This window comes from Myotis myotis, unplaced genomic scaffold (assembly GCF_014108235.1).
Source record: "Myotis myotis isolate mMyoMyo1 unplaced genomic scaffold, mMyoMyo1.p scaffold_m19_p_1, whole genome shotgun sequence".
NCBI lineage: Eukaryota > Metazoa > Chordata > Mammalia > Chiroptera > Vespertilionidae > Myotis > Myotis myotis.
In genome coordinates this window covers 130,462,810-130,487,917 of record NW_023416313.1, presented here as the reverse complement: position 1 = coordinate 130,487,917, position 25,108 = coordinate 130,462,810, and the positions used below count along the sequence as shown (strand labels likewise).

Here is a 25,108-nt window from a genome sequence, read left to right as displayed (position 1 = left end):
TTGCATGGTGTTGGTAAAAACGAACTCCACACGTGACGTGACACTTGTCATGTCCGGAGGGGAAGGAAAGGTTGCGTGAAGCAGAGGGATAGGACTGAGCGCTGGTTCATTACAGCGCACAGGAAAAAAGTTCCTGCTATTTGAACACTTTTTTGTTTGTTTACCAATTAATTTTAATATTTGTGTTCCACGTGACTAAAGCCAAATTCCAAAGGTGGCTATTAGGAAGTATGTTATGAAAATTCTTACTTGAAAACTCATCCGTGAACTGTGAATACATTGAATTTTCAGAATTGTTCGCAAAGCTTCAGCAGCTTAAAGTGGAATTCTTACGTTAAACAATTGTTTGGAGTTTGAACTCATGCTAGAGACTACTTGGCACAGGGGCTGTTTAAATGTTGTTAAAATGTGTGTTCAGCTGGTCCACCTTATGTTAAAATGGCACCGTAGATAGGGTGTCTTGGTACATTTATTTAAAACATCCTTGTGGCCTCACTGAAGTATGTTTACACAGATTTTGTGATACATAAATACAGATGTCAACATTAATTACAGTTGCATAATACAAGGGAGTCCTTTTCCTTCTACCTTGCTATTTTTGTCAAAATATACAAAAATACATCGTAAATGTCAGTGAGAAAATGTAGGCATATTATAGATTTATTTATGGTCTTTCAACCATAATAAAGAACAATAAGATTTATGACATGATGAAGGTAAGATTAGATGTTCCCTACTTAGTATCACTTTAAGAAAATCTAAACCACTTACAGTTTATGGATCCCACTTCCTAAAATTGCAGATAATTATAGTAAGTGAATTGTTAAAACTTTACATTGTTTCCTTAAATAGCAACAGGTTCTTGGTACATAAAAATAAATTAAAATGGTTTGTTGATTAGCTGGCATGCAATGCAACTTTCCTCCCTAAATTTTAAGTACTTTAGTTACTCAATATTACCTTCTTTCTTAAAACACTTAAAATAAGTAATCACAAGCCCACGTTCCTAAGGGAAACCTTTGGTCCTAAGTACATCCCATCTCCTGCCTTGGGAACACCTTCCCGGTGAAAGCACCTTAGGCTTGGGCAAAGTGAATCCCAGCTTGTGTGAGACCATGCGGGACCTTTCCGAGCTGCGCAGTCTGTGTGGTAGCTACGAGCCACACGTGGGTACTGAGTACCTGAAAGGTGGCTGGTGTGACTGAGGACCTGAACTCATAGTTTTATTTCTTTTTAACTCATTTAAATGTAAATTTAAAATTGCAGTTGTATAAATTTTTTTTTTTTCATTAAACACAGCTTTATTGTTTGGGTAAGACTGTATTTCACTTTAACTATGGAAAATTGTTATATGCTACAACTATTAAATACACACTGGATTTTCCAGTTAGTAAAAACAAAAAAGAATATAAAATATCTCATGAATATTTTTACATTAACTACATGTTGAAATAATAGTTTTGATTTTTAGGGTTAAATAAAGCATATATTAAAATTAATGCCCCATTATTCTTTTTAAACTATTTTTATTGTTTTGTAGAGAGAGGAAGGGAGAGGGGGAAAGAGAGAGAGAAACATTCACGTGAGAGAGAAACACCGATCAGTTGCCTCCTTGCATACACCCTTACCGGGGATTGAACCTGCAACCTGGTTACGTGCCCTAACCAAGAATCCAACTGCTGATCTATCGACGTGTGGGATAATAATGTGTGGGATGACATCCAGCCAACTGAGCCACACTGGCCAGGGCTCTTTTCCCTTGTTTTGTTTTTTTTTTAATGTGGCTAGTAGAAAATTTTTAATTTAAAAATTTCAAATTAGACTTGCATTATATTTCTATTGGACAGCAGTGTAGAGCAGGGTTATAGAAGGTTCCAGCTTGGAGCTGATGAGAAGACCCACAGAGCTTCAGAGAACATGCGGTGTTTAATAAATCTAATTTGAGATGAATGAAAAATTCTTACTATAAATCAGTGATTAGTCATTAGAAACTCTAAAAATTAAGACCTATTTTTCTCATCCTTTATTATCCAATGGACAATGTAAGCTCTGTTGGACTTGTCAAAAGGAGCTGCAAGAAAAACATCAATATTAGAACTAACAAATTTGTGGTATTTTGTTTCAGGCAAAGCTTTGCTTTACCTGTTTGCGCCTGCAGATGAACTGCCCCTTTGCCATTTGCAGATGTGACATGTCACATGAGCCCCGAATCAACGTGTTCTCCGAAGGACCTCTCCTTTCGAGACATGTGACTTTCCCAGTGGTGTGTCATTTGTGACTCTCATCCACCTCTTTCCAGCAGCAGTTGTCTGCTCCTCTGCACTGGAAATCTGAAGAAACGCTCTGGGCACTATTGCTGGCTTTTTGTTTTTCATTCCCCATGGTGTGGTGACGTCTTGACTATGCAAGTAAAAAGGCTGGATAAGTTTAGGAAAACAGCTGGGGCCTAGGAAGGTCCCTGAAGCTGCACCCATTTATTTATTTGTTTGTTAAATATGTTTCTATTGATTTTTAGAGGGAGAGAAAGGTAGATAGATAGAAACATCGATGAGAATCATTGATTGACTGCCCCCTACATGCCCCCTGCCTGGGATGGAGCCTGCAACGCAGGCATGTGCCCGGACCAGGAATCGAACCTTGATCTCCTGGTTCATAGGTTGATGCTCAGCCCTGAGCCACACCCGGCAGCACTGAAGCTGCACCCATTTAGATGGAGAAGCTTGGGCAGCCTCAGTGCCGCATGGATGTCATAAAGGAACAGAATGTTACTGGCAGCAGACACAACAGTGTGGTGCTGAGAATTTCAGAATGTTGGAACTGAAAGGGACACTAGTGATCCTCTCCGTGGACTTTTTAAAGACGCTGCTGTCAGAATCTTAAGAAGTGAATGCAAACAAAGAGCCAGTAGATTTTGTAATGACCCCTGTAAAGCTGTTTTCTGCTTCAAGAGCTCCTACAGGCATATCCTGTTCAATTTAATGTTTTATTCCTACTTTTCAAACACTCCTTAAAAAAAACCCTTCAGATATCATTATTAGTTCTTTGTAAGTAACCTCCCTGCTCCTTTCTGCAGGCAGACCAAATTTAAAGATACTACATCCCAACCTGCAATAATCAACTGGCCAAAAACCCAGCAAAGTAGTTGGTGGCCATTCTTTCATTCCATTCCATTTGTTGTAATTAAACTAAAAATTTGAGCAGTCTATAGCCTTTATTTCAATTCCTTTAGCTTTTTTCTTTCTTTTTTTTATTTACAAAACTAGGACTGTTCCCTATGTTTAACATGAAACAGTGGGAGGTGACTTAAGAAATTAGGTAAATCAGGATGGAAAATTGAGAAGCATTGCTGCTTATCTTAATGTAAATTCGATAATTTACGCAATCTCTCTAACACACGCACAGAGTATAGACTGAAACTGTGTTTCCTCCATGGCCTTAGAGCTTATGGAGAAAAAGAACGTAAGAAACCTCAGAATTTACGTGGCTCCCGATTTTCTCTCTCCCGGGGCAATGTAACCGGCTGGTGAGCTCACAATCACTACCATCCTTTTCAGTTCCAAAATTCTGAAATTCTCATCACCAAAACAGAGTCAGTCTGCTCCCAGTGGCATTGGGGTCATTTTAAACTGCGACTGTGTGCCCTTTCTCTGAGCACCACACATGTTAGGACTGTATGCTGATTTCATATATGTTGTCAGATGGAATTCATAAGGGAGCAGGATATAAAAAGAATTGAGAAGTGATCTAGTCCCTGACTTGCTCATGCAGGACACATGAAAGGATAGTTTTTAAATAAATTACTTAGGCTGCAGAAACCAGGGACATGGTGACTGCTTTGAGCCCTTGTCATGCATTTCTTCAGTACCATGTGCCCTGTCCTTAAACTGTGGCAAGCAGGGAAAGGAAAATGCCATTGGATCACGGAATGCTGCACTTCCTACTGATGTGCTCAATGAAATCAGGACAACACTGGCAAGGACAGCTAACAGTCCAAGGAAGAAAGGACATGAGTAACCGTGAGTAGGTCACGGCCAGCCTTTTTCTCTGAGAGTCGTCTCTGGTCCTTGGCACTATCGTCCATATGGAATGACTAGCAGTTTCACTCCAGTCGATTCTGTTGTTTGCTCTAAATATTAATGATATTTGGGTCCCGAGAACTCAGTGAATTAAGTCATCAGTATGTCTGATGCATAGAGGACGTGAGCCAAGATGAAAGGAGCAACAAAACCCTGACAAGCTGAGAAGAGCATAGACAGGATGCTCAGACCAATTAAGAGGCAGAAGCAAAGCAGTGAGCAGAGTCAGGGCCCAATACCCGAGTGCAGGCTATGAAGACATCCATATGTTTCCAGCCAGGGAAAGTTTGAGAGCCCAGCAACCTTCATCATGAATTTATCCTCTCCTGACCGGTGGATCAGAGAATTGCGGCCCAGAGTTCTTGAGCGTGTGTCAGGACTGGACTCATGAGCCTTCCAACCAACTTGACAACAAGTTGCCAGGGATCACTTCAAACAGTTTAGCTGAGGCAATGCTTACTTCGATCTGTAGCCAGATAGGCCTCCTTGGTGAAGAATGTTTTGGATCCAAGAATATGTTTATTCTCTTTCCCTTGACGAAAGGTGTTACCAGCGTGGTGGTTTTGTTTGTGGGTCTGCGGCTGTTTCTGCCCATGTTGGGAGACAGGGGTCGTTCACAGACACGGAGCGTGCAGGCCTGCTGAGAAGGCCTCGTGTAACTCCAGGTTCCCTTGCAAACTGGGAATGAAATGAGTCCTAATAGTGTCTGAAAATTGGAGTTAGGATTGAAGGCAGCTCCACAGCATCACCGTTCACTCTGCTTACTGTAGTTACTTCCATCAAATGCAAGATGGCTAGCCTCACACTCTGGGCTGTCCTTTGATAGAGCACAGAACCTAGAGATAAAGAGGCACTGACACTGATTAGCCCTATGAATCAGCTCTGTGGGACTCGTTTTTTCTCGTTTGTAAAATGAGGGGTTGGGTGAGGTGATTTCTAACTTTCCTGCACATCCAACAGTCTGTAGTTGTGCGCAAGCTCCCCTCTCAGCGAGGTCAGCTCAGTTTGGTGGAGAAGCGTAAGTGGACAGACTTGGTCTTTTGTAGGGTCTACTTTTAGCCACTGTTTTTATAAAAGGTCCAGCCCAATTTAAGGTCATTCCTTTCCACCTTGTTGGTTCCTGGCCCACCTCACTTCCATTTTAGGGTTTCTGTGCAGTTACAAGCCAAGCATCCACGACATATCTGTGACTGGCTTTTCACTCAACCTGGGAGACATGAAAATGTATGAGTTTTTAAGATCCATGTTCAAGTGCAATAACCCCTTCAGCCTCTCCTAGGATGACTTCAATTATTATATGGATCCTTTCAGAACTACTCCCAATATTATATTGGTAACTACTGCTTTATTTCACCAAAGAGTTTTCAAAGTAGAGCTCATTTGCTTTATTTTCCACTTCAGATTAAGACATCAGTTATTTGGGCAACACCAAATGTTTCCTTCTCAATCCCATTGTGGGTGATAATACTAGCGATACTTCTTGGATTATTGGTTCTGGCCATTTTGACTTTGGCTTTATGGAAGGTAAGTTTCTTTATTTTCTTTTCCTTTTTGAGTAGAGAGGCCACTGAAGGGATTTAGAAGGCTTTATCTAGTGATTTAAAAAGATAATGCTAGAGGTGTGATTTGGGGGTTCCTAACAGTCTAAAATGCATAAAAGAAACCTGTATCTTGTTTGCTTTGGCAAACAGTACCCTTGTGTAACTGACATTTAAGAAGAGTGGGGGTGTTTAATGTTGCTTTTATCTTGAGACTTCTTATAAATAAATATAGAGAGAATTAGACTTTATTAACTAAGACCTGTGACCCTTTTTCCAATATGCTTGGAGTGAAAATGTTATTATCAAGACTTCTTTTTCTTGTTTAATTAACCAAGATCTTAAGCTTTTTATTTAAATGGTCCTATCAACAATCCTTTGAGATTTTTCTTTATAAACACTACGCAGATGTAATTAATATAGTAATTAAGTGGTACTTGGACTGTCAAGTAGGGCAAATAGATCATGCATGTTATAATATTCTTGGACTTGCTGTTTTTTTTTTTAATCTTGCCGATTGGTTTGTCTCCATTAGGAAGCCTTACTTTACTCTTTCATGTGTTATACTAAAGTTTGTTCTAAAAATCTACAATAGAAATTAATTTCTGGCCCCAAAACAAACATGATTACCAAGTTTCACAGAGCTTTCCATTTCAAAAGAAAAACAATGTCAGGATTATATGACTGTCAGAATAATTAATCCAGTCACATCTTACTTAACCACTATTGTTGTGTTTCTACAAAAATCATAGTGTGTTTTTATTTAAAAACAATATAAAGCATGCTTAAGAGACCTTTAAACTAGGAAACCTTTGCCTTTTAAGTTAAAAATTGGCGTTTCTGATCCGTATCAGTTGTTTTGTGCCATCCTGAGCCCATATAGCCTTGCACACCTTTACAAATAGACTTTTGTGTTATTCTGTTATTTATAGTAACTGTATTTCCATAATGTTATAGTTATATGTGCCAATTGACAGAACATTGTGCTAGTCCTGCAACAGAAAGATGATTTGATATCATAAGCCAAACCAAGTGGGTTGGGTTTCTAATGAAGAAACTATAAACACAAACTGAGGTTCCAGGTTTGTAGGAGGTTTCGCCTAGACCAGTGGTCGGCAAACTCATTAGTCAACGGAGCCAAATATCAACAGTACAATGATTGAAATTTCTTTTGAGAGCCAAATTTTTTAAACTTAAACTATATAGGTAGGTACATTGTTATTAACTTAATTAGGGTACTCCTAAGGCTTAGGAAGAGCCATACTCAAGGGGCCAAAGAGCCGCATGTGGCTCGCGAGCCGCAGTTTGCCGACCATGGGCCTAGACCAAATAACTAATTTGAAATTCAGGAGGATGAACATTCTAGAATCACCTCTTCCCAGAGTTCCTGGTTAATCTTTGTAAAGGTCCTAAGATGTTCTTGGATTAAAATAAATTTCCCTCTATATACTATATGCCCCACCGAGTGCAGAGGGGTGCCCAAGGATCCCCTCACTTCCTCCTATGATCCATCCTGAGGAAGCTATATTTCAGGAGCGACTCTTCCTTCCCTGGTCAGCAGTTAGTGCTGCTGCTGACTCCAGAAAACATGCAGGAAAGCAAAGGGGACATGCCTGGGTCAGGGCCTGTAACCCCAGGGAAAGATGCAAGGTCCATACCTGGTTTGTATAAAACAGGGACATTCTCCCACTATCAGGGCAAGGCAGCAGGAAGGCACGAAGACTGCCCGATGCAGGGCATTCCTCTGCAGGTTAAGGATACTCTTTTTTCACCCCCTCATTTGGAGACTCAGGAAGATGACCTCCACAGAGCTCTAAGTTCCTTAGCAAATACATAAAGTGAACATTATTGGCACGAGGGCTTTCACAAATTCCTAGAACGACTTGCTTTTATAGCCCATTTTTCTTTTCTGTAGTGTGGATTCTTTGACAGGTCAAGACCCCCCCAAGATGATATGAATGACAGGGAACAGCTGACAAATGAGAAAACCCCTGGTGCTTGAAAAGGTAAAACCAAACACCAAAAACTCCGACATGGTCCTGTTCAAAGAAAAGAAGGAACATGAGGGTTAAACAAAGGTTTTCCTGGACCTGCCAGTGTCCTAGGAAATGGAAAGGCCGGGAACTATTGCCTCATCGACACCACCCTGTGGAGACATTGCCATGGAGCCCCGTGAGCCTTGGGAAGCAGACATCCCCGCTGTAGAAACAGCCATCATGCACGTTTCTTCCCCTTGAGTCATTCTGTATTTGGCAGACACTTTGAAGTGGGTATGGAAACTAAGGCTGCTTTCCAGGTAAATCCAACTTAAGTCACAAAGACAAAAGGACTGAATTATGATAGAATTTAGAAGGCGAACTAGGACCGAACCTTCCAACACTACTGTATCCTACAGAATATTTGACACCTCCCTATGGAAAAGAGATATTTCTAATGATGTTACGGCTCAGGGAGACAAGTATATGTTGTTGTTGGTACTGTGAAAGTACTTTTGAAACGACAAAGATAATCTTGTAAGCAAGGATAACAATTTATTTATTTATTTTCCGTTTCTCTGGCCATGTAGAGGATTTGGAAATTAAGATTTGGTCAGCTGGTTTTCTAAATCACACCCTTAACTCCTTCTAAGTTAACCATTGTGTGCAGATCAGTCATTTAATAGAGATTTTTAGATCATGTTAAGGAAAAAGCAAGTTGGTATTAGAAGATAGCTTCATTTAATATTCTGCTGCCTTCCACCTGAAATTAGTTGTATTCACACTTTCTAGGGACTCACATCTGCTTAATGTAGCTTTGCAAAAAGTTACATTTATAGTTCTTTTTATTTTAAAAAATAATTGTTCCATTTACTTAATTAGCAATACATACATTTTAAGGTACTCTCAATGCTATGTGGTGTTTAAAAGTTATGGTAATTATGAAAAATGTCTACAGTTTGTCGATTGAAAAGCAATTTAACAATATGGGTAAACATATTTTTAATATCTATAAGAAGCAACACCAATATTTAACTTCAGATAAATACCTATTTTCTCTACTATATCTCACACTTTTTATGTACACAGAGAATATATGTTACACATAAATAGGAAGGAAGTGAAAAGTTATGCAGGTGTGAGATGAATCTAGAAAACGGATTCCCAAGGATTTTACTTAAAATTGCCTATTCCAACTTTACTACTCATTTTTACTGATAATCTTTATAGTACATGACTTTGGAAAAGTATCTTTATGTAAGGTATTTTCCCATCATCTTGAATTTGACCATCACAAAAACTTGATGTTTAAAACTTGTAAATAAGCCATAATTATGTGTAATATTAACATTTTTGAAGTAAAATTGACCAGGCAAATTCATATACTTGCACAGCTTTGTATCCTTTTTATAATAATGAAAAATTACTAGGAAGAAATGCTAAGCAAAGTTTATATTTATGTGCAATATTTTATAGACCTATGTATCTAAGGCATGTTTACACTGGCATTAGTTATTTTTAAATTAATATCCTGAATATTAAGAATGATGGAACAAGCAGACCCAAAACCTTAAGTTTACAGAGCCATTGGAAAACTTGTATCCCAGTTTCAACATCACACTTTGTTTGAAAGAAGAGCCAAACAATCAAACTCACAGACATTAAGTTTCTGTCGTGCCTTAACCTGGAGACAAGCCATTTGGCTGTAGCTGCAGCATTTCTTTGGAGACCAAATGAAAGGCACATGGAAGAAGACACGGATGCAGTTCATATTCTTCCCGCTTATGAATTAAATCCTGTCATGGTAGCGGTTTCAAGTCTGTCAGGAATGAAGTCTGGCTCCCAGAGTATGCGGCTGGCTGTGGGTGAGAACCGCACGTGCTTCAAACTATTTGTGGGCCCCACACCAACCTCTGTGGGCCCCACACCAGCCTCTGTGGGCCCCACACCAGCCTCTGTGGGCCCCACACCAGCCTCTGGTCCTAGGTGTCAGTTATCTAGAATTGGCTTTACACTAGGGAAGTAACCATCTACAGGATATGATTGGAGGGATTTCAGGCAGGACTCTGTGCCCCCAAATAATGCCTTAACTCTTGCCTCCATTTTAGCCAATAGAAATGAGCACCTCAGGATTTTTGGTCATGAGAGGTGTCAGAAAACTCACCAATTGCCTTGTTAAGCTAACCACATTGGTGAAGGAACTCAGAACTCTTAGGGTTCGATAAATGTAGGCCCCCGTGAGAGCACTCACACAGACACCTGGGGAAACTAGAGGTCCTAAGGAGACTGGGACCCAGAACAGAGCAAGGTATGAGGGCTTCAAAGGCAAACTCTGCCTTCAACACAGCCTCAGCCAAGAGTAGTCCCTTCGAAAAGGGTGAGCACCGCTACCTACAGGCATTTCGTGGAGGCCGGCAAGCACACACCGGCCCGCTCCACCACTTAGAATTTGGAAGCAAATGGAGGAGGGGGACACTGAAGTCAGAGGACTTTCCAGGCATCAGTTCCTCAGCTCCCCTCTACACGCAGGGTCCTCTTACCACGCACTGAGCACATCTGCTTCTGGTCACAGGATTGCTAGTCACTTTCCTAACTCAGAATGTCTTAGAGTCTCTCTCTGTGTTAGAGAACCCTTTGAAAATTCTTGCAGCTGGTTTTTAAGATATGGAAAATGGGAAAATGAAGTTTTATAAACTTGGAGGTTTTTATACAGTAAGAACACAATATGGACTAGTCACCACTGAAATCCTATTTCAACTCTTTTCCTTTTCCTGTTTTATTTAAATACATTTGTAGATATCTGTGAAAATTTTCATGTACCTATTTACCTTCTCACTAATAAAATTAAAAATGAAAGACACTTTGACGTACTTGTGGCTTATTTCACAAGCGAAGGAAAGCTTTCCCACAGTAGCAGACATCAAAGTTTCTGTCTATACCTTGATTCTTTATTATAAAAACTAGAGGCTGGTGCACAAAATTCGTGCACGGGGGTGGGGGGATGTCCCTCAGCCCGGCCTGCACCCTCTCCAATCTGGGACCCATTGGGCGATGTCTGACTGCCAGTTTAGGCCCCATCCCTGTGGAATCGGGCCTAAACCGGCAGTCAGACATCCCTCTCACAATCCGAGACTGCTGGCTCCTAACCACTCACCTGCTTGATTGCCCCTAACCGTTTCTGACTGCCAGCCTGATCATGCCCTAACCACTCCCCCACCAGCCTGATTGACGCCTAACTGCTCCTCTGCTGGCCCATTGCCCCCAACTGCCCTCTCCTGCTGGCCCAATCGCCTCCAACTGCCCTCCCTTGCTGGCCATCTTGTGCTGGCCATCTTGTGCTGGCCATCTTGTGACGACGTCGCAAGATGCCACCTAGGCTTTTATTATATGGGGTAACATTGGAAGAAATTTGAAAGAGCAAAAATGCATCACTACTTTGGGATGATAAAAATGTTATCAATTTATATTGTGGTAATAATCGCCCAACTTTGAAAATACTAAAAACACTAAAAAAACATTGAACTGTCTTCTTTTTAAGTAGGTGAGTTTTATGGCATGTGAATTAAATTGCAATAAAAATGTTTAAAATTTTGTTAGCTCTTTTTTGACACCCCCACCTTTATACAACTGGTTTCTCTATCTTGTCTTTCAAATGTTGGCTGTATACTAATATAAATCTGTTATGAAGCCTTCCTTTGCATCTTTGGCCAACTCAAAGGCTCTTCCTGTCCTTCATGGCATTTTGATCCAGGGGTATCTGTGTATCCCCGATGAAAAAAATGCAGCCAAATCTAAGATTCAGTGATATTGGTGCTGAAGATCAAAGCCCCATCTCAGTACAAACTAGTCTGAGTGGGGCAAGATTTTCCTGAAGCACATGGAAGGATCCACACTGGGCCAGCCCACTGGTTAAAGCCTACCTGTGCTCATAGTGAGGGGAAAGTAATAAAGTGCTTGGTAGGTTAATGTGAGCAGTGAGAGCTGTCTTCTCAACAAACTCTGTTGCTACCTTTGTCACTTCCAGACACTTTTAATGGAGACATTTAACTATGTCAGTACTTTCTAAACATTGAATTGCTATTTGGGTTCCTAGATTGGACAAATGAGATAAGTATCACTGTTTGCAGAATTTTTGACAAAGTAGGATTTCCTTGCAAGTTGCACACATCCTCTGTGAGATTTGTACCATTCTCACAGGTTATCTCTCTAGCACCCAGCATCCTGGCACCCTCGTGAAGAGCCAAAACATGAAAGCTTTTTGTGGATATCCATGAACGTTAAGACAGTACCTACCTCCCTGGGGTCTAAAGTTCTTTCCCCAAAATCTAAATAGAAGATTTTCTCCTTCAGAACTTTGATGACATTAAAAGGTTAATTTCTTTAGCCTAGAAGTTTAAAGCATTAAAACTTTGGACTCATGTGAGAGCTGAGTAAAACCATAACCCCCAGTGATGCTTCAGTTAATGGTGAGTTCAGGATGGCCAGCGTACTTAAGGCACAGCGATGCTTCTCATGTTCAACTCCCCCACCCCACCCCCAAAATACCATCTGCCTGACACACTGCCTTTTGGAATTGTTTATGAGCAAGTTCTCTGTTATTTATGATTGTTGGCTAAAATCCACATGGAAATGTAGCCTGATACTAGTGCCCCTTAACAAAAACGTCTTGAATTTAACTTCTATCAGCACCATGATATGACACAGTAGGAATGCTCTGAAAAATCTCTGTGCTGTTGTTTATTTTGGTTGTGCATTGTGTTGTAGAAATAACCAAGCGATCAGCAAACTAGCCAACCTTTAGGTGGAATTTATTGTTAAGCAGTAAAGTGGACCTCCCTGATTTTAAAATTTTAGATTTCAACTTTCATTCACTCAATTGTCTGTAGGATGTCAGCATATTTAACAATTTTTTTCTGTCAGAATTTTCAACTTAAAAAAATTCCATATTTATCCTCTATTTTAGCTTCCTAGGGCTGGAAGTACCACAAATTGGATGGCTTAAAACAGCAGAAATTTATTGTCACACAATTCTTTTTTAAAAAATATATTTAATTTATTTTTTTACAGAGAAGAAGGGAGTGGGATAGAGAGTTAGAAACACCGATGAGAGAGAAACATCAATCAGCTGCCTCCTGCATACCCCCCACTGGGGATGTGCCCACAACCAAGGTACATGCCCTTCACTGGAATCAAACCTGGGACCTCTCAGTCTGCAGGCTGACACCCTATCTACTGAACCAAACCAGTCATGGCAAGTCACACAATTCTTAAAGCAAGCAGTTTATAATTAAACTAGTGGCCCAGTGCACAAAATTCATGCACAGGTGCAGTTCCTAGGCCTGGCCAGTGATTGAAGTACAGTGTCTGGCATGGAAGGGGAGGTCCCAGCTGACTTCTGGGCCCTGGAAAGCACCTGGGCCCCCGGACCCCTGTGTGCCCCCCTCTACCAGCGTCACAGTGCCCGAGGCCCCACGCAGAGATGCTGCAGGCCGGGCACAGCGTGGGCCTCTGAGCCACCTAGCAGCACTGCACAGAAGCCAGGCAGGCAGTGTGCTCTCTCCTGGCTGGCCTCGCAGACTGGCTCCTGTGTGAACCCCCGGGAAGCCCAGCCAGGCCCCTGCAGTCCTGGCGGCTGCAGCCTGGCTCACCCGGAAAATGCCACGTGGGTGTGGGGTGGGCTCCTCGTAGGCGCTTGGCACTTGAGCATGGGGGCTTCCTTGGCAAGCTAGCCCTGGCGTCCCAGGGGAGGGTAGCAGGGGGAGTAAGAGCAAGCTTGGTGGACACCACACATTCTCACCGCACCTCTGTCCCTATAACCTCCACCCCCAGGTCGCAGCACATCACTGGCATCTGCCATGTTTTGCACCGCCCCCTGGTGGTCAGCGCACATCACAGAGAGTGGTCGAACTCCCAGTCGAATGACAGCCCAAGGGGACAATTTGCATATTAGGCTTTTATTATATAGGATTGTCACCAGGGCATGCTCCATTTGAAGGCTCTAAGGAAGGAATTATTTCTACACCTCTGTCATAGCTTCTGTAGTCCCAGGTGTTCCTTAGCTCATAAATGCATCACTCCAATCTTCCTTCTTCACACAGTGTTCTCTCTGTGTGTCTCACATTACCTCCCCTCTGTGTGTGTCTATGTCCATGTCTCCCCTTTTTTGTTTTAATCCTCATCCAATGATATTTTTTTTATTGGTTTAAAAGACAGAAAGAGAGAGAGAGACATCAATAGGTTGCTTTCCATGCGCGCTCCAATCAGGGATTGAACCTGCAACCTAAGTATGTGCCCTGACCGGGAATCAAACCCACAACTTTTTTGGTGCACAGGGCAATGCTCCAACCAACTGAGCCACTGGCAAGGGCCATGTTTCCCCTTTTTATAAGAACAACAGGTGTTTTGAATTATGGTCCACCCTAATGATTTTTTTAACTTGATAACCTCAATAAAGAACCTATCTCAACTACAGTCACATCCTGAAATACTGGGGGTTGGTACTCAACATAACTTTTTGGGAGAACACAATTCAACTGATATCATCCTCCTTCAAAAGTATCTATCATATAAGATAGTTTGACAAGTGAGCCAAAGACGACAAAGCACATATGAAGAGTTTAACAAGAGTATCTTTATATCAGTCTTTTGATTTATACTCACTAAGGTAATAGACTAGTGTTGCCAAGTATATAATAGATTTATAAATATTTATGTTTTCTCTCATTTATTGCCTTCATGCACATACTAGAAGATTAAGATAATTGCATTATTTGTATAGTTTACTCATCTGCTCTGCTCTGAAATGCCGTACCACCACCATTCATGTTCTCATTCTCTTCTTTTCCCTTGAAATAATCATCTTATTCTCATGGACAATATGAATAAATGTCAGTTTGTGATATAACAGAGTAGACTTCTCACTGATTGAAAACTGAAGATTGTTGGTCACTGAGTTAGTGAGAAGTCCCTATCTTTGGGCTCAGGGCTTGATCTCCAGCCCCACTGTTCAACACAGGGAAGGCATTGCTTAAATCTGCAGTGACCTAGCCCTGGCCAGTGTAGCTCAGTCGGTTGGGTATTGTCACATGCACTAAAAAGTCACTGGTTCAATTCCTGGTCAGGGCACTTACCCAGTTTGAGATGTAATCCTGGGTCAGGTGCATATGGGAGGGGCAAACCAATCTGTTTCTCTCTCACATCAATGTTTCTCTCTCTCTCTCTCTCTCTCTCTCTCTCTCTCTCTCTCTCTCTCTCTCCCCCCTCCCCCTCTCTTCCACTCTCTCTAAAATCAATAAAAGCATGTATTTGGATGAGGATTAAAAAAAAAACAGCAATGATTCAGAACAGGAAAAGGCAGCTACCATATGGATGATGGAACCAAGAAAATAACACAAAGATAACTAGTATTTACTGGGTACGTGTGTGTGGCACTGGCCACAGGCTAGGTAGTAGGAGGGAGTTTACAAAACAAAAAAAAAAATCAGTCTGGTCTCTCAGGTTGGCTAATAGGCCAGAGTCACAGCATACCAAGCAAACCTCTCATTTCACTTCACCTTTCTGCTCTTCCCGCCATGGTCTTTCCCAGTCCTTACTGGGAAATGTCCATCCATTCACATGGGAGGGAGGTCCCACTAAAGGAAGAGGGTATTGAGTGTTTCCCTTTGGCCAGTGGCCTCTCACCCTACACTCAGCTTCAGGAGTCTGTCCAAGCCAATGAGTTCCAGACATCAGCTGCACTGTATTTCATTACTGAGAAAAAAGCAACAAGAATAGGAAAAGCCTCAAGCATGTAAGGAATCCTTAAAAATCCTGAGGTCATTTAACCTTGAGAAGAGAATGTCCTGGGGGAAAATATTAGCTGATCATAAGTATCTGAAGGACCATTATGAGAAAGAGGAAGCAGAGTATGAAGGAGATGAGATTGAAATAATGTCATAATAACAATAAAAACTGAAATGCATTAAGCATTCACTCCATGTCAAGCCCCTTGCTAAGTGCTTTACATGCATTTTTCATTGAATCCTCACAACCACCATATGAAGCAGATTCTAGGATTATTCTTATTTTACACATGAATTAAGGTCTAGAGCAGTGATAGCGAACCTTTTGAGCTCGGCCTGTGAGCATTTTGAAAAACCCTAACTTAACTATGGTGCTGTGTCACACATAGAAATTTTTTGATATTTGCAACCATCGTAAAACAAAGACTTATATTTTTTATATTTATTTTATATATTTAAATGCCATTTAACAAAGAAAAATCAACCAAAAAAAAAAATGAGTTCGCGTGTCACCTCTGACACGCGTGTCATAGGTTCGCCATTACTGGTCTAGAGAAAGAAAGTAGCTTGACAGTTTACACCATAGTTGATGGCAGAACTGAGATTCAAACCCAGGTCTGCTTAACTCCAGAGGCCAGGATTATCCAACCTGCCATTTTCAACTAATTGAGAGTATCTACTATCTTCCATGCTGAAATAGAGAGGCAGCCATTTAAGAATGTGGGGTTAGCCCCAGCTGGTTTGGCTCAGTGGATAGAGCAGTGGCCTGTGGAACAAAGGGTCCCGGGTTTCATTCCAGTCAAGGGCATGTACCTCGGTAGAGGCTCCTCCCTGGCCCGGGCCCTGGTCAGGGCTTGTGCAGGAAGCAACCAATCAGTGTGTTTCTCTCACATTGATGTTTCTCTCTGTCTTTAATTCTCTCTTCTACTCTCCCTGAAAATCAATGAAAAAATATCCTCGGGTGACAATTAACAACAACAAAAAATGGGGTTAGAATGGATTTTCATGCCCTTGATGATCCTTTTTAAATCCTCCCAGAACAAGAGGACAAAAATAATGACTTCTAGATACAAAAATACAAAGCTGAATCATTCATTTAGTTTACAGAGTTTGGAATTATTACTTTTGTCCTCTTCTACTTTGCAAAGTTTATTTAACTTCACACACACAATGAAAGATTCTCAACATCCTCAACACCTAAAATAGTTAGATAGGCTATTTTAATTTTCAGAATATATGAATAGAGAAATTCCTTCTTTGGGTCATCGCCAAGATGAAAGCCATAGGGATTTCAGAGTTTGAAAACAGTGCATTTTAAGTAGTTTTTCTTGCACCAAAAAGATGCTGACTAGAAGCCTGAGTGATAGAAGAAACTTAATTTGTCAGGTGAAAAAAATCTAGACTTTTTAAATTTCATTTTAGGAAACAGCAATCTCATATAATATCCTGCCTCAAACCATTGCTGTCTACTGATCTCATTGCTTAGGAGACTAATCTGATGTTTTGCTTTCATCTTTTGGAACCCAGAGGTAATGAGGGATTAACCCCTGACAAATAGAATTCTAATTTAGTCCTCGACCTAGGAGGTCTGCTAACTGTATTAACATCAGTGTCTGTTCATATGTAACTTAGGTTCTGTGACATTGAAATGCTATACATTATTTTTTAATCAAGATGCTATCTGTACGATTAGAAGAATCAATCCATCCTAAGTCACTTCCCTGTTTGATAGAGATGGGGAAGGACCATGGTCCTTATTGGCTTGAACTCTGGGTTTGCCTGTCGTTATGTGATGCCATTGTAGGTCAGGCAGGAAGCATTTCATTCCGGATGGTTAGGAAGGGAGGAAAATACACTCTCTACTAGTAAGTGTTTGGATCACACACTGTCTTCAAGAATTAATATTTAGAATTGGAAGGTGGAGAGAGAGAGAGAGAGAGAGAGAGAGAGAGAGAGAGAGAGAGAGAGAGAGAGGTCTGCAATCCACGCTGATGGAGAAAGCTTGAAGGGAGAGCCAGATGTACCTGAGCATCCTAAGGAACATCCCTCCACCGTAAATGCTCAGGCGTGGAGAAGTGCTAAGAGGGATGGATCTGAGGGGCTGTCTGGTGAGTGAAAAGGGGAAGTTTCCCTGATGCTGAGATTTGCAGCACACAGATTAGAAGACAGAAGTTTTGTATAGTGACAGAACTGAGGACAGGAGAGCAAGGAAGGGGACAGGAGAGTAAGGAACTTAATTTCATGGGTACTCTTCCCATGGACAACAGGAAAGTAATGTTTAGCATGAAGTTTATAACTTCTTTTACTCCTCTGTTGCAATGCTTTTCAGTGGTCCCATTTGGCACAATTTGACCTGTCAGTAGTAAACTACATTAATGGCCCTAGTTCTTTCTTCCTTGTATCTATGCCCTTTGCCATTTGGCTTTGTTGTTCCTCCCATCGAAAGGTCACCTATCCTTCCCTATCCTTGATTCTGAGTTTTGTCCATGTAACCCACTGTGGACAATGGAATGTCAGCAGAGGCTTGAAAAAGCCATGCCTAATAAAGTATACTCCCCACCAAGTATACCATTACTGTGGAAGGCCGGGGTTAACCTCCTTGTTCCAGGAAGAGGGGGAGGTTGAGAGACACATGGAGTGGAACCACCCCACCTAAGTCCAGTGTAGATTAGCTGACCACCTATCAACCTGTAGACTCGAGACAAATAATATATACAATAATGTAAGTAGCTTGTATGAGAGCAAGACAAGCTTGTAGGCACCTCTACCATTAAGCTATGAAGTTGCGTTGGATGACAAAGGTGCAGGGCAAAGAAAGGGAAGTGTGACACACCCTGAAATCTCCCCTCCACTATAGCTTCTGTGGAGGGAGCAGCATCCATTTGAGGTGGCCATGGCTAGAAGTTCCCAATGGTAGGAGGGGCCCATGGTGTTCTGGAAGCAGGGAAGATCTTCCTACTGACCTTCTTCTCTCCCCCACCTGTAACCCAGTCATATGGCCAGTGCACATCATAGTGACCGGTTGTTCGGTTTTTCCACCATTCGGTCTATTTGCATATTATGTAGGATTCTATATATATATAGATACCATTCACAGACACATGACATTTTGTTTTTATCTCTTCCAGCTAAGTATAAGCACATGTCTTTTAACTAAAATAACCTTCTCTTTATCTCACACAGATATGCTATTAGACTCTTCACCCTAAGGTCGGATATAGGTTTCAGCTATTTGGATTATGCCCACAAATAGCTTTCAATGTAAAAATTAGAGTCCATTTTGTGCTTGGTAATTTGTAAATCTGAAGTTTGAAGAAGTAAAATCTAATTCATCAGTGACTTCTTTGGAGTCATGCCCTGGACACTACCCATCACAGTCTTGTCACCTCACAGTAGTCACAGCCATTCTAGTCATCAAGGCATTGACTATCAGAGAAAAGGATTCATAACTTCATTATCATTTCCTTTCTTATTCTATTTTTGACCAGGGCCTGAGTCTTTTTGTCATTGTGGATTCCTTTTTATCCTCACGACCAGTTATGTCCCACCAAGGCTTCTGTTTCTTAAAGTTATCCTATTATCATAAATATCATGCACAAATTATTGCCTTGGCTGCCTAACCATTTCCCATGTCCTCTCTCTCTCTCTCTCTCTCTCTCTCTCTCTCTCTCTCTCTCTCTCTCACACACACACACACACACACACACACACACTTTCTATCCTTAATACTATTGTCTGTGAGAGTTGTCACAAGTAAGTTGTCCTTTTTAGTTCAGAACCAAGATTTTCCTTTGATACAAGTTATATATTTTTTAAATCTAGTCCTTTTGACACAACTTTAAGTATTCTTTTTTTCCCATTACCTTTATATGTGTACCCAAGGGCAGGAGAACCATATACTCTACCAAGTATTTATCACTGAAGTTGCAATTCCATGTCTCCTGCTTCTGAGTTCACATGTGGGGAAAAATATTTTAGTTGTGTTTTACTCAAGACAAAACTTATGAGGAGGGAGTCGGAGTGAGGGGTTGCAGCTGGAAAGAGTTACACTCTGGGGCTGAAGCAACTGGGACAGTGTAGGGGGCAGCTTACCTCCTCCAGCCATTTTCCTTGAGCTTGGAAATGCATGGGGTTTTCAATGGCGTGGGTTTTATTTAAAGAGAAATGATACAGCGTGTTTTTAGAGAGAAAATTTAAGTTTATTCATGCTCTTAAACCACATTTTGCCCAAAATTTATTGACTAGGAAAATACTACTAACTAAAATTGGGAGATCATGCAGAAATTCTAACTCTTGTACAGCAGTTAATCATTGAACACTATTATTAAGATTTTGTGGAGTGCCTTTTTTGAAATGGTTTAAAACTTACTGTCTTTATCTGTTCCTCTTTGATGATTGTACTGCTCTTACTTTACTTACTTCTGGACTACCAACCTGATAATCCAAGCTGAAGCCATTAAGGGATGGTGACTAAATGGCTTTGAGTGTTGCCAGCATCATGCCTTAGTTGAAATCATCTGAGAATTTGTTATCCCTTCTCTTCTTCTGTTATGTCTACTTACACTATTTGATTAATAATACATAATGATTATGGCACACAAAATCATTTTGAGATGGAAAAGTTTCCGTCTGAGTATGAAACATTATTTTATCTAAGCTAAAACAGGACCTACTATGCAAGTTGCTGCCATAAGTTGCTTAGAGAACAACTGCCAACATGTTTTATTTTTTAATTTTTTAATATGTTTTATTGATTTTACAGAGAGGAAAAGATAGGGATAGAGAGTTAGAAACATCCATGAGAGAGAAATATCCATCAGCTGCCTCCTGCACTCCACCTACTGGGGATTGAGCCCAAAACCAAGGTACATGCCCTTGACCAGAATCAAACCCTGGACCCTTCAGTACGTGGCCGAACCTCAATCCACTGAGCCAAACTGGTCAGGGATGTCAACATGCTTTAAATTCTCCTTAGGTTGGATGAAAATTATTTACTGAAGCTCTTTTATTTACAAATAAGGATTTGTTAATAAGTTCAAAAGCAGCAATTTCTGAGGCATTTCCTTCAAAATAGAGGGAAAAGTCTCTCTGATCTTGAAAGGTGAGCATAAACTTCTGCCACCTACTGAGAAATACTCTTTCAGGAACCATATCTTATTCCATGACTTTCCCTCATGATATAGCCTCTTAAAAGAATTGTCCACAACTGCCATTTCTATTTTACTCACTTCCCTGGACCCGTGTGGTTTCCCAGAGACCTCCTGGACGCCAAATCCAATGGCCATCTCTTGTCCTTCATCTCCAGTTCTCAGCATATTCAGCTCAGCTGACCACTTCATCCTTTTGGAAATGTTTTCTTTTGGCTTTTGAATCACCATATTCACCTATCTTCTTTCTCACTGTTCATTCTTTCTTGGTCTCCTGTACAGGCTCCTTCTCCATTGCTCAATTTCTAAATCTTGGAGCATGTGGAGCTCTATATTCACATTCTTCCTCGATTATTTCCGCCAGCTGGTGGATTTCAATACCAGCTTTAGAAAATGACTTCAACTCTTAACCCTCGATCATGCCAGGTAGGATCATCTATTATCTAACTACCCACTCCTCATCTCCACTTGGACAGCTAATATTCAGTCTCCTTTAAAATTATATTGTTTGTGTATCTCTTTATTGTCTGGCTCTTGCCACTCACCCAAATAGCAAGGAACCAGTCTGTTGTTTCACAACTGTATCCTTAGCACATAGATCCATTTTTAGCACATACTAGGGGCTCAAGAAATATTTGTTAACTTAATGACTAAATCTCTTTTTTAATAAAAAAAAGAGCTTTAAATAAAAAATATTGGATTATTCCACTTATATGAAGTACCTAGAGTAGTCAAATTCATAGAGAAGGAAAGTAGAATGGTGATTGCCAGTGGCTGGGGGAGAAGAACATGGGCAGTTAGTGTTTAATGGGTACAGAATTTCAGTTGGAGATGATGAAAAAGTTCTGGAGATGAATGGTGGTGATGATTGTGCCATAATGTGAATGCACTAAACTGCACATTTAAAAATTGCTAAAACAGTCAATTGTGTGTTTATATATAGAGAGTGCCCCCAAAAAATGTATATACACTTTGAATAATTATCAATTCCAATGGGTTAAATCTGAAAAGAAAGAAACATCAATTGAGCTAGCTGTTAAGTGTGTGTGCATATTTTGGAATACCCTGTATTTTATCATAATTAAAAAAAAGAGCAAGCAGTCCATCAATATTGAAAGTCAGTTGAGGCACATAAATCTCTTTTCTGATGACACCCATAAATATCACAGCAAACTCCTGAATAGCTATAATATTCACACTTTTGCCACCTCATTACAAGTTAGAACTTGATCCAAAGGACATACCCATGGTTTGGCACAAAAGTTATATCCACGGGACTTTGACCGTGTATAATCTTCAAGATCTTTAGCAAATTGCTAGCCTTCTTTTGAAAAGTATTAGGTTAATAGACATTTATTTTGTATGCTGAATCATACTGCCAACACTCAAAATTTTTCCTATTTTTTAAATTATTTTTCTTCCTTTCTTGCATATCATGGACTTTTCACATGTAAGATTCCCTCTACTTATAATCCCTACTCCCAAATAATGTGTCCCTTATGAGTGTACAACTTCTATTTCTCACCATTTTCTTGTGTTTTTTTCCTCTTATATCCTCCCCATAATTTTATGCATATCCTTGCTAAGCAGTGTCTTCAACATTGTAATAACTTTTGCATTTATTGGCCATTTCGGGGTTAATAATGTCCCAAACACCTGAAAATGAAGCACAAACACAGTATACACAACTAGCCAAATGATAAGAATGAGGCTAATGCCATCTGTTGATGCTGTGGAATAGATTAATATATTCTAGAAGGACAAGCTTGGGGCTGGGAGGCCACGGGGAAGCCTGTGGACCTTACTTTTGTTGTTTGTGCGGTATTCATTTGGCCCATAAAGTACTTTTAAATTTTAATTTGACAAACCTTTGGAGCTGCATATAAAAATCCATATTTATGGCCTCTTTTGAAAAACTAGAATATCAGCAACTGGGTCTGTATTCTGTAGCAGCAAGTAGCTGCACCTTCAAATCAACATGGGCTCCCTAGTCAACTAGAATCGCCATGTAGCTCACTTCACTCATGACCCTCCTGTTCCTAGCAGGCACTTGAATTGATGAGCCTTCCCATGTGAAGGGAGGGCAGCCAATGTCTAAGATAGAGCCTCACAAGAGAGGCTCCCACACAGAGGGAACATTTTGTTTTTTTATGGTGAATCACCCAATGACAAATTTGTCTCAACAAATAAAACTGGTGATGTGTATAAAATCAAGTTGCTAAGGTTTTAGGAAACAGATTCGTTAAATATGGCTAAATCACAAGAAAATCAAACAAGATTATTTAGTGACAAATCATTTAAAATTTTGTGGCATTTTTAAAAATGACTTTCTGGTAATATTTAGAATTCTAATAGCTAATAATGAAAATGAAAATGAAAATTCTTTTTGAATAATGAAAATAATAATTTTAATATGCTAGGCAACATCATAATGTGGAATACACAAAGATAGAAAGGAGACTTGTTATAGCGAAATTGCATAAGTGGACATCATCTTCCTGATATAATCTTGACATTAACAGTCAGATAGACTCATGTAGATCATATGCCTATACAGATCTACAACCAGTGGTGTTGGGATGAGGACTCCTTAACTTAAGTGACTGGTTGAGGATGGATGAACATATATATGGCTAATATGCTAAGTGTCCGACCATCCAGGTAATGACGTCACATAGCAATGCCCGCTTCCTCTCCCTAGTGACTAGCCTTCTTGCAGTTTCTTCAGCCCAGGAACACGACTCACTTTATACCCAGGTAGAAACATTTTATACTTTAACCAAATGTCTATGAAGCATTTTCATTTGCCTCATCTCATTTGATCCTCACAGAAGTCCTGGAGAAGGTAGATAGGAGACTCAGTGGAATCCTATTTTCTTTTCATTAGCCAGAAAGTAGAGATTTAGAAAGCTTAGAAACTAGACCCAACTGAAAAGAAGTAAAAAATGGTGGACCTTGAAAATAACTTCAGGTTTTCTCACTGCAAAGAATATAGTCAAACACTGCTGCAGTTAAATATTTTACCCTTTGTTCTCCCTGCATGATCTACAATAATAATCTGCTTTGTGTTGATATTTATTGCTATGTTGCTGACAATTACCTGAAAGAGAAGTTGGGGTGCTTCACTGGGCTGGAAAAAGTTTAGCTACATCAGAAAGCAGGTCTAATTAAGAAAGTTTATCCTATCTAATAAAAGAGAAACATGGTAATTGGCGTACGACCGCTACCCTTCCCATTGGCTAATCAGCGAGATATGCAAATTAACTGCCAGCCAAGATGGCAGCCGGCAGCCAGGCAGCTTGAAACTAACATGAGGCTTGCTTGCTTCAGTGACGGAGGAAACCAACGTTCCCCGCCTGCCTTGCCAGCCTCTGAGCCTGCAGTTTAAGAAACATTGTAACAAATATACAAGCTAAACAAAACCCCAGAAACCAGCTTTCAGCTGGCTGGGATCTCAGAGCTGGAGTTGATACAGAGTTTCGATTATAGAACCTAAACAAACCAGATACCTACTTTCAGCAGCTGAGGCCTCAGGGCTGGAGCCAGAGGTAAAGCTTGCCCAGAATAAAAAAAAAAGAAAAGAAAAAAAGGAGCAGTTGGGAGCTTCAGTCCCAGCCTGAAAACAGCCCTCAGCCCCTCACCCAGGTTGGCCAGGCACCCCAGTGGGGACCGCCACCCTGATCCAGGACACCCTTCAGGGCAAACCAGCCAGCCCCCACCCATGCACCAGGCCTCTATTCTATATAGTAAAAGGGTAATATGCCTCCCAGAACCGGGATCAGCGGAGCCGCGAGGCCTCCCGGCACCAGGATCAGCATGACAGGGGGCAGCGCCCAAACCCCCTGATCGCCCTGTGGCTCCGTGTGTGACAGGGGGCGGGGCCACAACCTCTCTATCGGCTCAGCTCTGTTCCTGACAGGGGAAGGCGCCCCAACCCCCTGATCGGCCCTGCTCTGTGCCTGATAGGGGGAGCTCCCCAACCCCCTGATCCACCCTGCTCTGTGTGTGACAGGGGGCGGTGCCCCAACTCCCCTATCGGCCCTACTCTGTGAGTGACAGGGGGGAGCTCCTCAACCCCCTGATGGGCCCTGCTCTGTGCGTGACAGCAGGGAGCTCCCCAACCCCCTGATCAGCCCTGCTCTGTGCATGACAGGGGGCAGCACCCCAACCCCCTGATTGGCCCTGCTCTGTGTGTGACAGGGTACGGAGCCCCAACCCCCTGATTGGCCCTGCTCTGTGCGTGACAGGGGGTGGCGCAGCAACCTCCCCATCGACCCTGCCTTGAGTGTGACAGGGGGCGGTGCCCCAACCCCCCAATCGGCCCTACCCTGAGCGTGACTGAGGGTGGCATCGCAACCTCCCAATCCACCCTGCTCTGTGCATGACAAGGGGCGGTGCCCCAACTCCCCAATCGGCCCTGCTCTGAGCCCCACCAGGGGCTGCACCTAGGGATTATGCCTGCCCTCTGCCACCCGGGAGCAGGCCTAAGCCAGCAGGTCGTTATCTCCCAAGGGGTCCCAGACTGCGAGAGGGCACAGGCCGGGATGAGGGCCCCCCTGCCCCCCGCTGAGTGCAGAAATTTTTGTGCAC

At 41.5% G+C, this 25,108-nt stretch overlaps 1 protein-coding gene across 1 annotated transcript in view; it reads left to right on the top strand.

Moving 5' to 3' along the window:
• The window catches only part of ITGA8 (integrin subunit alpha 8), a 209,500-nt gene extending 199,050 nt beyond the window's left edge, over nucleotides 1–10,450 (top strand). Inside the window, exons 29-30 of the mRNA XM_036352197.1 lie at nucleotides 5,478–5,600; nucleotides 7,530–10,450. Coding sequence (XP_036208090.1) covers nucleotides 5,478–5,600; nucleotides 7,530–7,616 — 210 coding nt within the window. The 3' untranslated portion in view covers nucleotides 7,617–10,450. The remainder of the gene's footprint in view (nucleotides 1–5,477; nucleotides 5,601–7,529) is intronic.
• The last annotated feature ends 14,658 nt before the right edge of the window (nucleotides 10,451–25,108 follow it).